A 15452-nucleotide genomic window follows, 5' to 3' on the forward strand; every position below is an offset into this window, starting at 1 on the left:
ACGTTATTGCAACGCGGAGACCCTCTCTCTCCCCTCCTACCCAGATTAGAGACTACCAGCTTTAGCTGACAGACCGCTGGCACTCTCTGCATGTGCGAACGGAGAAGAGGTGGTGTGGGCAAACCGCTTCTCAGGCAGGTACTGCCGGATGAATGGAAGAGGGGGGATTTAATATTTAACTCTTCTTACATATCGGGCCTTAATGGGGGCGGAAAATCTGATTTTCTGTGCATTCCAAGAACAATTCCTGGGGGGTGACCTTTAGCATCGAGTCTGCTGAAAGGAAAGTAGCCGAGTGTTTATCTGGAGATGGCTGAAAGCTTTCCCTGGTGGAAGTTTATGGAAGTGTTAAAGGGGGCGGATAATACGCTCTTTGGAGGCGCTTGGCCAATGATCTGGAGGGGCTTGGAGAGCAGATCTCAGCTGGCAGACATTTAAATGGGAGACAGCTCGGCGCTGCTGCAATTTGTAATCAAGACCCGAGACTCCCTCTATATGGACTCCCTGGCAGCTCCAGGCTCTTATCCCACTGCAGCCTCTAGCCGGCCAGCGAAGTGACCCACCCCAGGCCGGAGACCTGTGCAGAGCAAGAGAACTCACCGCTCCAGCTGAACAGAGACCGCAGCGGAGGGCGAGCAGCCGCCAGAGCAGGTGAGGGGGGCGATTAGTCCTCGCCGATCTCTCTTTATACAGGCTCCTCCGGGGCATGGAAACGGACAAGCTCTTTAGGCGACAAACCGCGGTGCTAGCACAGCCTCAGCACTGATCTCGGGGGCACATCTGGCCCAGCGGTGCTATTTAGCCAGTCTTCTGATCTTTGGTTTGATCAAGCCTCTTTCTCCCTCTTCTCGCTTCCCCCCTTCTCTCGCCCCGTCTTGAAACGACACAGCCCTTAATTAATTACCGTCTTGCACAACGCTGCAGCCCTTTGATTTCTGCGAACAGCTCTTCCCAGGAGTGACACTGCCTCCCCCGCCCTGCCCTGCCCGCTCAGATGCCGCCGAGCAGACAGAAAGGCATTTCCACTCGCAACACTCGAGATTAGGGCGCTATTATATTTATCTCCCTAGGCAAACACCAGACTTGCAAAAGCCCAATTAGCTCTGCCTGTCATCTCCGCCTACAGCATCATTCCCCGCAAATTGGACTCGGCGCCCACCAGACGTGCAGCAAAATCCCAGCCCGGCATCTGCGAGAGAGGCTGGGGGGAGGTCATGGAGGGAAAGCACTGATCATAGCTGGAGGCTCGCAGGTACCACGGCTCCCTCCGGGCTGTGGCAGCTCAGCTACCCCAAGCGAGCCCGGCTCGGGGTGGGGGAGCGTGCAGGGATCTGCGGGGATTGTCTTTACAGAGCACACCCGGAGGCTAGATAAGCGTGTCTATTTCAAGGCTGACCTGCCCCTCCCAGCCGGCCGGCAGGAGACTCCAGAGGAGCCTGGGGCGCAGAGGGGCTGTTTGCATTAGCCCAGGACAGCAGGAAGCGCCGGACGCTGCACTATTGATTCGCTCGCACCCCAAAGGCGCCGTAAGACGCGCGGGGTCCCAGCCCGTGGCGACCCTTCTAGGTAGCGCGGAGCCGGCTGCGGCGGGCCGGGAAGTGTCCTAGTTCACCGCGTCTGGTCACTCGGCAGGAGCCCTCACGTGGAGCGGGATTAGCACCGCTGGGTTCAAAGCTCTGTGCCAGCCCGGGCGCTTCCTCACGCCGCACAAATCCCCGTCCCGCCGGGAGCGGCCAGCCGGGGTCTGTCCCGGCCTTGCCTCCGCTGGCCAGGTCTCTGCGCCCTGGCCCCAGCCTAGCCCCCGGGGTTTCCAGCCGCTCCCGTCCCCCCCTTTGCGAGCTGCCGCGCTGAGCCCCGCGGCGGTGCCAGCTACAGGCACCACTGGGGGCCAGCCCAGCACTCCCGGCCCGCCCGGATCCCAGAGGGAAGCGCTGGCTCGGCTCCCTTGTCCTCCACGCCTGCCCCAGGGCGCCCGGTCCCGCCTGAGACCCCGGGGCACACAGCTGAGCGGAGTGTTCTTCTCCATCCCCTGCTGCGTGGTGGGCCCCGCGGGAGCCGAGCCACTGCTGTCCTGCGCCTCCCCACTCCGAGCACGTCTCCGCCGCGCGCAACCCGGGCACCTGCCCTGCGCAGCCCCCTGGCCACAGGGTTGGAGACGCTTTCAAAGCCTCTCAGGCTGCGGCTTGCACAAGCCATTTCTGGGACTGACTGAGCCCGCCGGCGCCAGCCCTCTCCCTTCTGAACCCCGAGGGAAGGGAACTCCCCATTCTCCCAGCACTGGTCCCCAGGGCCATGCACAGCTCAGGAGTGAGGCCCCTCCCCCGCCTTCGGCCTCTCTTCTCTTGGTACCGGGAGCGCTGCTTTGCGACCCCTCTCCCTGCTGCCAGCCCGCTAGCGGCTCGGAGGAAAGGGGGTGGCTTCGCCCTGGCCTTGGTGCCATTTGGTTGCTCCTTCATCGCCTTGGTTAAGGTTTAATCCAGCAGCAGCACAGGTGACTCGTGGTAGCGGTGGGGGTGGCGGTGGTGGCGCCGCCCTTTCTGGCCCCGCAAAAAATATAATTGGTAAAGGTCTCGCATCCCCCTGACCCTCTCTGGACCTCTCCCCCCGCTTGCACCAGCCGCCCCTGTCCAGCAGAATATGCCATAGATATGACGGACCCAGCATGGTTCATAAATATCTCAGGTCTGATTAAAAAATATTATATAGAGGAGCAAAGATCCCTTCGAAACAGGGGGAAGTTTCGCACGAGTACGATACCACAGGGCAGGGCATGAGTTAAAGTGGATCGTTTAATGTGGAACAACCTGAAAACAGCGGGTGCATCACAAACACTTCTCCCACATATTCTCCCCCCTTTCTTCCCCACGCCCAAATGGTGCTATGAAGGGAGCTGGCTGCGATCGGGGTTGTAGTTCATGACAATCAAGGCTCGGCTAGGTATTCTGGTGAGGTTGGGGGGGGGGGGGGGGATTACACGTGTGGAAGCCAGACTGATAGGCCAGGGCGGCAGCAGACCACTTCACTGCTCTGGTAGCCGGAAAGCAGAGGGTGCACGGCTGAAATCTATAGCATCACTTCGTGTTTTTCCTCAGAAAACTGCTCTCTTTAACCATACAGCCCAGTTCTGGAAATGGGACTAACACAAGGAGCCTCTTCCCGATAAATACCCCCCCCCCTTATGCAAAGAGAATCTTGTTTTGTTAAAGTATAGATGAGATGCAGATACATTGCTTTTAAATCTCAGCTCCAAGGGCATTGCAGATTCATAAAAGCTATGGCCAGCTCAACAATGTATTTGGCCAGGCGGCCTTTTGGAATTTTTGGAGTTTAGTTAGATATTTTGTGAGGTAGTCAGAACTCTGAGTGGCAGCCAATTCTTAGCCCCAGCTTCCTTTGCATTTTACACACTGGTATTAACAACTATTGCCTCTCTGCTGTTGTCTAATGAGAAATATCTAAAGCATGCATATTTGATGCTGATTATAAATAAGAAGTAACACTCATGCTCAAATGTTTCTGGTTCTGCCTAGCTGTACAGATATTTGTTGTTGTCTTTGCTATGCAAGCCAGAATTGAACAAGGCATTCCCTAGAATCAGCCTTTGAATATATATTACTGTCTACTACCGCAAAACCACATCAATCCTTTCAATGGATGTGGGGCAAAATCCCACTAGTTTAACTGACAGGCATAGGTTTATTGAAAACAATGGGACTACTCCCATGGGGAAGGCAAGTTTGGATCTGGCCCAGTCCTATACTCACGATGAACAATGGAGTTTTAGTCCTGGATGCCCATGGAACTGTAGTTTAATAGATCAAGGATGGGATTTTTAAGGGCACTCAATTTTATCGTCTGTATTATTCTCCATTTCCATTTGACAGTCAGTAGAGTGGTTTTCCTAAAACCTTACTTACATTAAAATGACAAGTAACTCCATGTATCTGAAATACCATTGAATATAAATTTTGGTTTTGTTAATCTAACATGGGTAAATATTAATTGGTAATTTTATGGATATCCCCTTCCACTGCTTTTCATGTATTTCAAACCTAAGCATTACTGGAACATTAAGCAAGGACAGTACTACAATTTGTATAAATAAACTGTGAATAGAAATATTTTGCTCTTGGGAGACAACAGGAGATGAAACAAACCTCCTTACTCTGCATATTAGCCAAGAAGTTGTGATCTGATTGTTTCCTTGGATATATATGATGGTCATTTAGTAAACCTGTTAAATCACATTTTATCATAGGTGCTGAAACTAGGGATGCTAGGTGTTGTCACTTGAAATGGTTTCCAGTTTGGTTCAATGGCTCTCAGTACCCCTACTATAAAAATTATTTCAGTCCTGCATCTTATGCAAATACATTTTGGGAATTTCCCATAATAATCTCTCATTAGATTCAGTTAATGAAAGTTTGCCATTGACTTCAGTGTAGCCAGGATTCTACCCCACATTTTTATGCAAGCTGCATTATAGTAATCTTTCAGCACTATTGTAGGAATTCACAATGAAACTAAAATGCCTTTAAGTTTGACTGTTTAAGATCCTTAATCAATAGCAGAAAGTATACATAAACCAAAAAAACTTCACACATAATTTTTAATAATGAAGCAGAAGAAACATAAAAATGCTTCAAACTGATGCCATGACTAATTCACTAAATTCCTTGATCTTTTTGGGTGACTAGAGTCTAGCCTCTGAAAAATCTAGAGCACAATATATGTGTGCTCTAGACCCACAATTCTGTTCCCATTGAAGATCTTATAAAGCCTTCTGCTGGCTTTAGGATTGGACATGTACAACAAATGAAAATCAGAACTCTATACTTGAATTTTGGCAGTTAAGGAAGAATTGATTTTTTTTTTCAGGAATTTTGTTAACCATTTTCATGCTGTTGGATCTTAGGGCTGATCCACCTCTCATGGAAGTCAATGGGTTTATATTTGTAGCTTGTATTTACTGAATTGTTAAGGAGATTTTTCAGTTAATGTTTCTGATTCTGCCAGTATTACATTCTGTAATACCCAGAATGTCACAACTTGCTTTTGAACATTTTGTAGAAACTTGGCATTTAAGATAAATGCGCCTAGTACCACATGACATGAGCCCCATTATAGACAAGAAGGTGAAGTTATGGTGTATAAGGAACCAGGTCCTTTATTTAAGGAGAGATTTTGTTTGATCACATTTCAAATAAGAAACGATCTGGATACCTTATTGCACATATTTTTTGCAATATAGAAAGTTCTACACAATTAAAGTTTGATAAGACTCTGGTACATAAGTAGATACATTTTCCCGCTATTTATAAGGCCATGAGGATGAATAATCTTCTCTATGTGGGCATTATCTCTGATCTTGTATAAAATGTAGGAACTGCTCTTTAGATGTCATCCTTGTGGGGCAAAGAGTGGGTGGAGTCATAGATGGACACACCCCATTATGTTGATAAGCCAAGACAGATGGGTGCCCAGAGGAAAATAAATTGCACCTTTGGAAGGGCTGTGACATCCTTACAAAGTAAACAAGTAACACTCTCTTCCCTGCCCAGGCTACTCTGGGATGGTGCAGTTTAAGGCACAATCTAACCCTGAATGATCACATTAAATTTTATTATTCTGAATGGTTTTTTTTGTAATACATTCAATTTTGAAAAGATGTTTTCTGTGCCACTAATTTTCATGATGACCCAATCTACCTTTTAAATATGTACAAAGAGTGTTTTGCATTCTTAGGGAGTAGAGGTCCTCAATCCTGTAAATACTTGCTGCTTAACATACTTACATTTCAAGACACTACTTAAGTATATGCATTTCAATTTCCTTAAGTACAGCCTTATGTGCTTTCTGAATAAAGATGCTTTCTTGAAGCTGGAGTCATAGTGCTTACCACTAATGGGGTGGGGGCGGGGGGGGGGGAAACTAAACTTAGTAGTAACTGTTTGCAGGGCTGGGTCCTATATGATAGATTGGAATAGCCATTCACAGGTTGCTATTTACAGATCCTTTAAAAAAAGGGGGAGTCCAGAGGGGAGAGAAAGGGAGTGACACACAGATGACCAATTTAAAAACAAAAATGATGTATCACCTTTTTAGGAATAAGTACATTGGCAAAGACCAATTGAACAACAGAAAAACTAAACAAATACCTGAAATTTCTTGTGCTGCCTAGAGACGAACATGTAATTTTCTATTTCATGCAACAATGACTTTATTTTTAAAGGTTCTGGCACCATATTGAGTAAATAACACACACTTTAAAATACTGTCTAATTATAGTGTGGACGCACACATACTCGCCTAAGAGATAGGAACACCCTGGGTGGATTCTTTCTGGTCTCCTGGAAAAATAAAGTTTTTTATAACTAGTCTTCTTTTAAACTAGTTTAAAGATGAAATATGGAAACTAAATTAAAAAAGAACCCTGTCTGAGTAACAATGAGGTTGTACTATAAACTGAAAAAAGTCAGAAAATGTTCTGTGCAAGTTGACACTTGAAATTATGCAGTGTTACCATCAGTTAGAATTTCCCAATCAAGGTTATTAAAACTGCATGTTTTGTTCAGTATTTTAATTAGATATTTAAAACAACCCTTCCTCATTATCCTTAGGATCAAGCTACAATGCTCGGCGTGGTGTCATATTTGTTGCATTTCAATCTATTTATGTACAAAGTTTCTTTCAAACAAGCACACACTGATACATTAAAAATAAAATGAATGCAGTTAGCTTATTTTGCCTATCCCAAGCTCTGGGCACACTAACAATTTATTTAAAAATACTTAAATAATATCTTAGTGCCACAAGCAAGTCTATACATCATATAATATCTTTGCAAACCCAGTGACTCTTAACTCCACCTCTTCAATTTCTTCAAACAGGGACATCTGTGAACATTATAATATAAATGTGCCATGCAATTTTGGAAGTACCAGTAACTAAGAAATTAGCATGTATGTTTTATGGCAGTGATTCTCAGACTGTAGCTTTCTAGATAGAGCACCGGTCAAATAATGTAAGAGCTATGTAATCTGTCTTAGTCTCAGGCAGAATATGTCAGAATATGTGGAACAATTATCACAGGAGTGCTCCTGCCACTCCCTGATACAATGTAGGAAGTGCTGAGCTCATGGCAGTGGCGGAGTTTCTTCACCTTGGTCTGGTGGCAAAAAGGATCTTGTGCAAGTAATGGCAGCCACCAGGAGAGCTTAGATAGAAAAGAGACATTCAGAAGGGCTACGTCTAGACTGGCATGATTTTCCGCAAAGGCTTTTAAGGGAAAAGTTTTCCATTAAAAGCATTTGCGGAAAAGAGCGTCTAGATTGGCATAGATGCATTTCCGCAAAAGCACTTATTGCGGAAAAGCGTCTGTGCCAATCTAGATGCGCTTTTCCACAAAAAAGCCCAGATTGCCTTTTTTGTGCAAAACAAATCTGAGCTGTCTACACTGGCCCTTTTGTGCAAAAGCTTTGCGCAAAAGGACTTTTGCCCGAACAGGAGCAGCATAGTATTTCCACAAGAAGCACTGACAGTAGGAAGTCAGTGTTCTTGCAGAAATTCAAGTGGCCAGTGTAGACAGCTGGCAAGTTTTTCCACAAAAGCAACTGCTTTTGCGAAAAAACTTGCCAGTCTAGACACAGCCAAGCTAGTAGAAGGCAGGGAAGATACCACCTGTGCCATCAGTCACAGGAAGGGGAGCTAAGGCATGATATATCATGACACTGAGTCACATCAATGCAATGGCCAGGGCTTAGAGTGGTCTAAACAAAGTATGTGAGGAAGATATTATCACCCCTACATCTATCCATTCCCCTGCCAATAATTGCACCTGCTCCCACCAATTTTGTACCTTCAGCCTCACATCAGTTCTGTCCACTTCCCTTCCATTAATTCTGTCCCTGCATTTGTTCCACTTCCCTCCCTCATCTCACATCTAATCCTGCAACTCCAGGGATTTTTAACTCCTCTTCCCATTCCCAACTCAAATGTTGCAGGGAGGCCTAGGGGAGATAGAGGAGCAGAGAGGATCGATCCTTTTTCTTCCAAGAGGTGGGTAAAGGAGGGAACAGAGTTGCTGGGCTCGTTCTGCTCATCCCTTATCTATCCCCTCCTGTGAGAACAGCTTTGGTTCCTGGGGGAAGAAAGAGCTTGCCCTGCTTCCTGCAGTATTCCTGATTGGCTGCTTTTCTTCAGGAGGTGGGAAAATGGGGAATGCACACAATAACGGGGTTTGCCCCTAACAGGAAAGAACCCCCTCACAATCTGGCTTGAATCTTAGACTTTTTTCCTCATATGTTGCATGCTGGCCCAAATTCAGAGCTATGAAGTTTTCTATACCATTGTCTAGACTAAAGGACTCTTGTCTGTACAGCAGGCCAAAGAGCCAGACAACCTTAGCTGCTTTTCATGTTACTATTCTTAATAAAGGGCTAACCAATTTAGACTCACATGCAGTGGACCAAAGTCTAATGCTTGTGAAATGAGTAGATAGGGTGTAGATTATACACTACTAAGCAAAGGGAGTTTAGGTAAACATAGCATTTTTAGCATGATTCTCCTCTCGTCCACTAGTGTAAATCAGGAATAATGTCCTTAAGGCAAATAGAGTTACACCGGAGTGAAAATGGTGTGAGGAGAGAAGAGAATGAAGCCACTTAAACTAGTGTAATGTACATGGGGAGGGGGAGTGAAAGAAGATACATGCTATACACAATTAGACTCCCTTCAGAGTGACCTAGAGACTTTTGAAATAGGATCACTATGTTTTGTAGACCTATGGAATTCCATTTAATGCTAAAGTGTCTCCCCAGCTATTAAAGGCTGGGTACCTCTCTGCTTTGATGCACTGTTCTGTTAGACCAGAGGAAATATTGTACACTTGCAGATAGCATATGAAATCCACTATTGTGTTTTGTTTCCTCATTGTTCCCTACCTAGGATGGTCCGCACAGTGTATGCTGTTGGTGGTCTGCTTCTTCTAGCTGGACTCCTGATACTCCCAGCAGAAGGGAAAAAGAGGAACCGTGGATCTCAGGGAGCCATCCCTCCTCCAGACAAGGATCAGCCCAACGATTCAGAGCAGACACAGACAAAACAGCAGCCAGGTTCAAGGAACCGAGACCGGGGCACACCAATGCCTGCTGAAGAGGTGCTGGAGTCTAGCCAGGAAGCATTACATGTCACTGAGCGCAAGTATCTTAAGCGGGATTGGTGCAAAACTCAGCCCCTCAAACAAACCATCCATGAAGAAGGCTGCAATAGTCACACTATTATCAACAGATTCTGCTATGGCCAGTGCAATTCCTTTTACATCCCAAGGCACGTCCGCAAAGAGGAAGGCTCTTTTCAGTCCTGTTCCTTCTGCAAACCTAAGAAGTTCACCACTATGACAGTTACACTCAATTGTCCCGAACTTCAGCCCCCCAGAAAGAAGAAGAGAATTACACGAGTCAAGGAATGTCGGTGTATATCCATAGATTTGGACTAGATTCTGCAGAATATTATTACATAGGACACTCCAGGCATAGGCAATCGTATTTGCCAGGATAAGAGTGAATGACATAACTACCACACTGGTGAGGCTGGACACAACTGACAGAAACCAGAATGAATCACCCAAAACATGGTTGGGGTGTGTGTGTGTGAGACTGTGTATCTGTATGCAGAAGTATATGAATGTTCACTATAGTAAAAACATTTAATTCAGGTGTGAATATCACCAAAGGCCTATGAAACTCACAGGCTTAATATCAAATCTACGAATTAGGACCCTTCGCATACACTCACATTCTACCTGCTTACTGGGTTCAGTGCAGCTGTGACTTTTTTGCTAATGCGTCACTGGAGACCGTATTATTCACTTTCACAATACGAAAAGAAATATCAAATAAGAGGCATTTAGAAGATCCCAAGCATGAATTTGATCCTAAATTTAAAGTAACCAGTGTTAAAAGGGGTGCAGCCATAGATGAAAACTCACTTTGGCTACATCTAGACTACAAACCTCTTTCGAAAGAGAACGTCTAGACTGCAACCACATCTTTCTAAAAAGCGAGCCGCTTTTTTAAAAGGAGAGCACCCAGGCAGGCTGGAGCTCTCTTTCGAAAAAGCCCTTTTTTCATTCAAGAATGCACTTTCGAAAAAAGGTGTTCTTCCTCATAAAATGAGGTTTACTGCAGTCAAAAAGAACCCTCTGTGTTCTTTTGATTTAATATCAAAAGAACACAGTGGCAGTCTAGACACAGGAGAAGGTTTTTTTTTTTTTTTTTTTTTTTTTTTGAAAAAAGGCTACTTTTTTCTAAAAAAAAAAAACCCCAAACCCCTCTGTAGTTTAGACACACCCTAAAAGTGATACTTATGTCAGTTTCTATTATGCCATTCTTATTAAAGAAAATAATGTTACAGGAAGGAATTGGGGGCAGGGGGGAGTAAGAACCAAGAGGGCATAGAAAGGGAAGACATAACCACAGAGCTAGATGGTAAAAGAAGTCTTAAGAGTTAGCAGGAAGGAGAGGAAAGGGACGAGAAGGAAGATGAGAAAGACAAAGGAATAAGAGACGACATTTTCTTCTGTTACTTTTTTGCTTTAATTTATAGACAAATTCATTTGTTATATAAAATGAAAAGAAATTATGAATTCTAATGACAGTCTAAATCAATTAAGATCCTTCTCTTGTCACCAGATTCTCTTGATTTATTTATGGTCTTGAAGTCACATATCAGCTGCTTTCTATATTTATGTGTGTGTCTGTACTGTACATGTAATATGTATATATACAGTCTCTATCTACATATGTGGGTATATATGCACACCCAATGAAGTTATGTATTTTGTGTATCTGTACTTTCTCTCTCTCTCACCATATACAAATCACAAAAGTTCAAGCACAAAATGGCAATAATTTAGCATATAAAGAGCAAAGCAAAAATTACAAGCATCATGTGACTGCAAATGCAATAACCACACGAGACAAAAGAAATGGCATGCATGACTAGTAAACACTGCATTGTTATTGTTATTTTAGCTTTGCCACAGGCATGCAGTTTGTTGAAAAAGAGATGCAGAGCCTTGCCAGCAATAATCTGCTTTTTATATCCTTTGCCACAGTCTTGCATTTAAACAGGATTTGGACTAAGTAAAGAGAATTTCCTGAAAGTTAAGGGCTAAATGCTTCCCTTCTATGGAAAAAGCTGTGGGAGGGGTATAGTAACTCTTACAAATCCATGTGCTTCACCTGTGTGGTTATCCTGGCATTCTCCCCTTAGGGGAAGGAGGAGTTCAGGACCAGGCTATGGAAACCTTTAGAAGTACAGAAAGTCTTGCAGGAAAATCTGAAGATTCCAGCAGAGCTGCATCAAAGGCAACTCATCCCCCAATCTGCCCTTCCACAATCTATTGAGCAGCTAGGCTGCTGCCTGCGCTCCAGCCTTGGCTCCCAGTGTGTGAAGGGGAAGTTAGTGTGCTTCCACAAGCATTAGTGTCACAGTGAAGGCAAAGAAGTATGTCCTAGGGAATGGCAGCCTCTGAGCACCTCCCCCAAAATAGGGTTCAGTCTGATTTTGCATCAGTGGAAAGACCTCTTTCTGTCACTAGTATCAGTATTGGGCCCTAAATCAAGAATAACCCCAATGAAGGTAGCAGCCAAAGTTACCCTCATATAAAATCAGTGGAAGAGAGAAAATGAGGCCCATGGGTTTTGCGCAAACAGGATTCGAGTCTAGGCCACAGCCTGCCGTTGATCTGCCTTTTCTCTATGTCCGTATGCACAGGCAGTACTTTAACAATTGTGCTTCCTCACATCTTCACACCAGAGGTGCATACAGGGCCTTAATTTCAAAGCAAGACACATGTTCTTTTCCATCTACACTCTGAGAGAGACAATTATTGTATTACAGGTTGTACCTCCCTGGTCTGGTACCCTCGGGACTTGACCAGTTCCGAATGAGGGAATTTGCCGGACCAGTGTAGGTCCCCCTCCCTCCATAGGCTGCTCCCGGCTAGAGCTCCAGCCTGGCCAGCCATGGCTCCTGGTGCTGAAGCTTCTGGGCTGGAACTCCATGGCCACTGCCGGGGCTGAAGCTCTGGCCAGGGCTAGAGCTCTACAGCTGCTGCCAGTCCCCCCGCTACTGCCTAACTGCTGGGCTCAGGTCTCCCTGCCATACCTCCTGTCCCTCTCCCCATGGGGATCCCAAATGAGTTGCTGCCCCCCCCCCCGCCCGCTATGCTCCTGCCCTGCGGCCAGACCTCCCTATACCTGGGCTCTGTGGTCCAGGAACATCTGTGGTCCTGCTGGACCATGGATGTTGCCGAATCAGAGCATCCCAGTTAAGGAAGGTACCACTTCTCTTTGCCCCCAAAGGGTAATAACAGCATTGGCATATCACAGATTCAGGATTGTGTTGTCATTTAGTTAAAAGCCAAAGCTCTTATACACTGTGCCACACAGTTATTGGTCATAGCCTACATTTCTGCGTTTAATCTATTTTTACTGTAAGATCCACAGCGTCTCCATCTGTAACACTAATATTGCAGGTCAGTGATTCATAATATTAGAATGTACACATAGGATCTGGCATCTTCTGATTTAGAGGTTCTGAGAATTTCTTTGTAGATTTTAAAAACTAAAATCTGGAGTTACAGGCGGAAAATTTCCACTGTGTGGAATGTGAATAGTTACAAAGATATGGATATTTAATGCTATTATTAATACAAAGTTTTTTTCATTGATATGACAGGGGGCTTGTTTTTCCTTTAAATGACTTCTTCCCAGCTGGTATTTAGGAGAAAACAAAAAATAATTCTGAAACTTGTCTGAAAGCTTTAAACTAGTTACTGTTTCTATCCAGTGAGCAGATGCACAGCTGGGGGTGAAATTCTGCCCACGCCCCGCATTGAAGTCAATGACAAAACTCTATTGACATTAAAAGGGCCATGATTTTGCTCAAGGTTGCTAAGGATTATATCCTCACAGATACCTAAATATTTTTGAGGGTCTGGGCTTAAGCCCCTACACTTTGTAGCCAGCAGGCAAAGTGTTAAATGGTTTTGGCTCCTTTATTTAATGTTCCTTAGAAGTTAACACTTTTTGAAGCAAAAATTTTAAAGCTTTTAAGAGGTGCATAAAGTAACAGTCAGTTTTCTATGTAAAGATCATAAAGGAACTCCCTCCCCCCTTTTAGACAAAAGCAAATGTAAATACCATACCACAGACTTTTATGAATTGCTAGTTATTGCTTGGTAATTAAAAGTTCTGCAATTACACAAGACATGTAATATCTACCACAATGTGTATTTAAATCTCTCCCCCCACTGACACTATAACATAAGGCTGTAGTATTTTCAGTCTCAGTCTCATGAAGCAAAACTTGGTTTAAAAATGATACTGTAATTATTTTGCAATGAAATAAAAGTGGAGTCTTCCCTACCCCAGCATTTTGTATCTCATTTTAACTACTATTAACAAATAAATAAAACATCTTTGTCAATCCACGTCTATTGGTTTTATTTTTTTCTCACTTCTCTGAGTTTCCATCTTATGCTGGATCTGTTGTACTGAACTCTGACTTCTGTGGTTTCTTGTAATTAAAAAAGGCCTTAAATTATGACAATGAGACAAGCAATGGCACCATCATTCACCACGGCTACTTCAATAAGGTTTTTAAATGAGATCCGTCACAGACCCCACGTCCCTCAATAATTTATAGAAGGAAAATCTCAATCCTTATTCACACTTTTCCCCTTGTAAACTCCATAATGACAGCTCAACACTCTAAATCAAACTTGAAATGCTGAGGCTTTGGAGTTAGACACTGTGGACAAAGCTCAACCCCTTACACTACTTTTATGCTAGTGATAATTCCATTTATTTATTTCATGCTCCACAATTTTTTCACAAAGCACATGCAGTACTTTAGTCAACGTGCCTACTGCCAACACTGTAAGAGCTATGAATAGGAACATAAAGGATGAAACATAAGGATAAACCTAGAAGATTTTAAAATGAAATTTATCTCTGGGAAAAGTACCAGACGCATAGCTATAGAGGTTGGATTCCTTTAGGTTCCCCATGGAATGGGTAGACATGGCTTGTAGCAATGTAGGCTTGCCCACTTTAACCTGTCTGGTTTACACTTGCCCACAGTGAAGTGTGGGGGAGTAATTCATTCCCAATCCTACTGGAGTCAGTGATGTTGTCTGACACGTGGGCTGCCAGCTTCTGTGATAATGATCACTGTCCCACTAAGAATTGAGCTAAGACTACTACTTCTTTTAACATGGATCACTGAACAGCCAGGTGGTGATGATAAATTTCAGAGTTATGTTCTTTGGAGAGCAATTGAATTACATTGGAATGTACAGAAATACACTATTGTAGACTGGGGCTGGGTAGAGAGAGCCAGCACTCAGGGAAAAGTATTGTGATTAGAACAGACAATGGAGCTGGGTGTAAGATGGGCTGGCTTCCATTTGAAAAGGTGGAAGAACCTAGTTATTGATGGGGACTTGATGTCTACGTCTGCACTTTAGAATGGTACAAAATTTAGGTTTTACCCAGACTGTGTGATAATTGTTTTGTTGTGTATAAACATTGAATTATCCTGTACGTGTGTTGTAGTTCTCCTCTAATTCTTTCGTGCTTTTAAAGTTTGTAAAAAGAATAAATATATTAGTTTAAAATTCAGTTGGACTCTTTTGGGGTCGGAACATGGGTGCAACCCGATAGCAATAGAGCTGCCAGATGGAATTCAGGTCTGCAAATCTTTTTTTAGAAATGGATGTAAAATGAAGAGGAAATCACTTGCAGTCACTCTGACTATAGCCAATGGATGGCTTTAAGGGCAGATGGCCCATTGTTTATGTTACAACAAACCATTACAGTTAAATATTTGTATTAATGCTAATGTTAAAAAATATACCTAAGATACAAGTTAAAAGAAAAGGAGATTCTGGATATTTGGGAGTCATGCTTAGATTAGCTAAAAATAAAAGTTTTGCTTAAAAGTCATAGAATACATATAGTACCCAATCCGCAATAACCCAAATTCAGGCATGTAACTATAACAATAGAGTTTAGATATTTTAATTGAGTATTCAGGTACATTACACACAAAGTTTTATGGAGAGTTAGTTGTGGGAAGCAAAAATATCGATTAGTGGAGCGTTGGCCTTAGTAAGTCATAATTTAGGGTAGGTTGTCTGTTGGAAAATACACTCCATCAGGGAAATATTTGAATTACCTTCCTGACTATGATTCTTGTTGGTGCTCCTCTTCATCCCTCCTGATATTGCTAGTGTCTGTTGATATGTTGTATGTAGCAGTCCCTCAACCACCTGATGGTGTGCGACACAATGAGTTGCTGCATCAGCCAAGTATAGCATTGGCCAACTCCACATTCATCCATCACTAGCTTGTTATTGGGGTCCTATGTGCCCAAGGCTCCAA

General features: G+C 43.9%; 1 protein-coding gene across 2 annotated transcripts; it reads left to right on the forward strand.

Annotated features, from left to right (window-relative positions):
• The first annotated feature begins 433 nt into the window (after nucleotides 1–433).
• On the forward strand, nucleotides 434–13498 carry GREM1 (gremlin 1, DAN family BMP antagonist). Of its 2 annotated transcripts, none has more exons than XM_006132689.5 (2): nucleotides 434–651; nucleotides 8947–13498. In XM_006132689.5, the coding sequence occupies exon 2, from the start codon at nucleotides 8948–8950 to the stop codon at nucleotides 9494–9496; it is 549 nt and encodes a 182-aa protein (XP_006132751.1). In that variant the 5' UTR covers nucleotides 434–651; nucleotide 8947; the 3' UTR covers nucleotides 9497–13498. The 2 variants fall into 2 exon arrangements, with proteins under 2 accessions (XP_006132751.1, XP_089634585.1); XM_089778459.1 differs by lacking the exon at nucleotides 434–651 and adding an exon at nucleotides 1131–1252.
• Nucleotides 13499–15452: the final 1954 nt, after the last annotated feature.

This window comes from Pelodiscus sinensis, chromosome 5 (assembly GCF_052426305.1).
Source record: "Pelodiscus sinensis isolate ZL-2025 chromosome 5, ASM5242630v1, whole genome shotgun sequence".
In the NCBI taxonomy this organism is placed as follows: Eukaryota; Metazoa; Chordata; order Testudines; family Trionychidae; genus Pelodiscus; species Pelodiscus sinensis.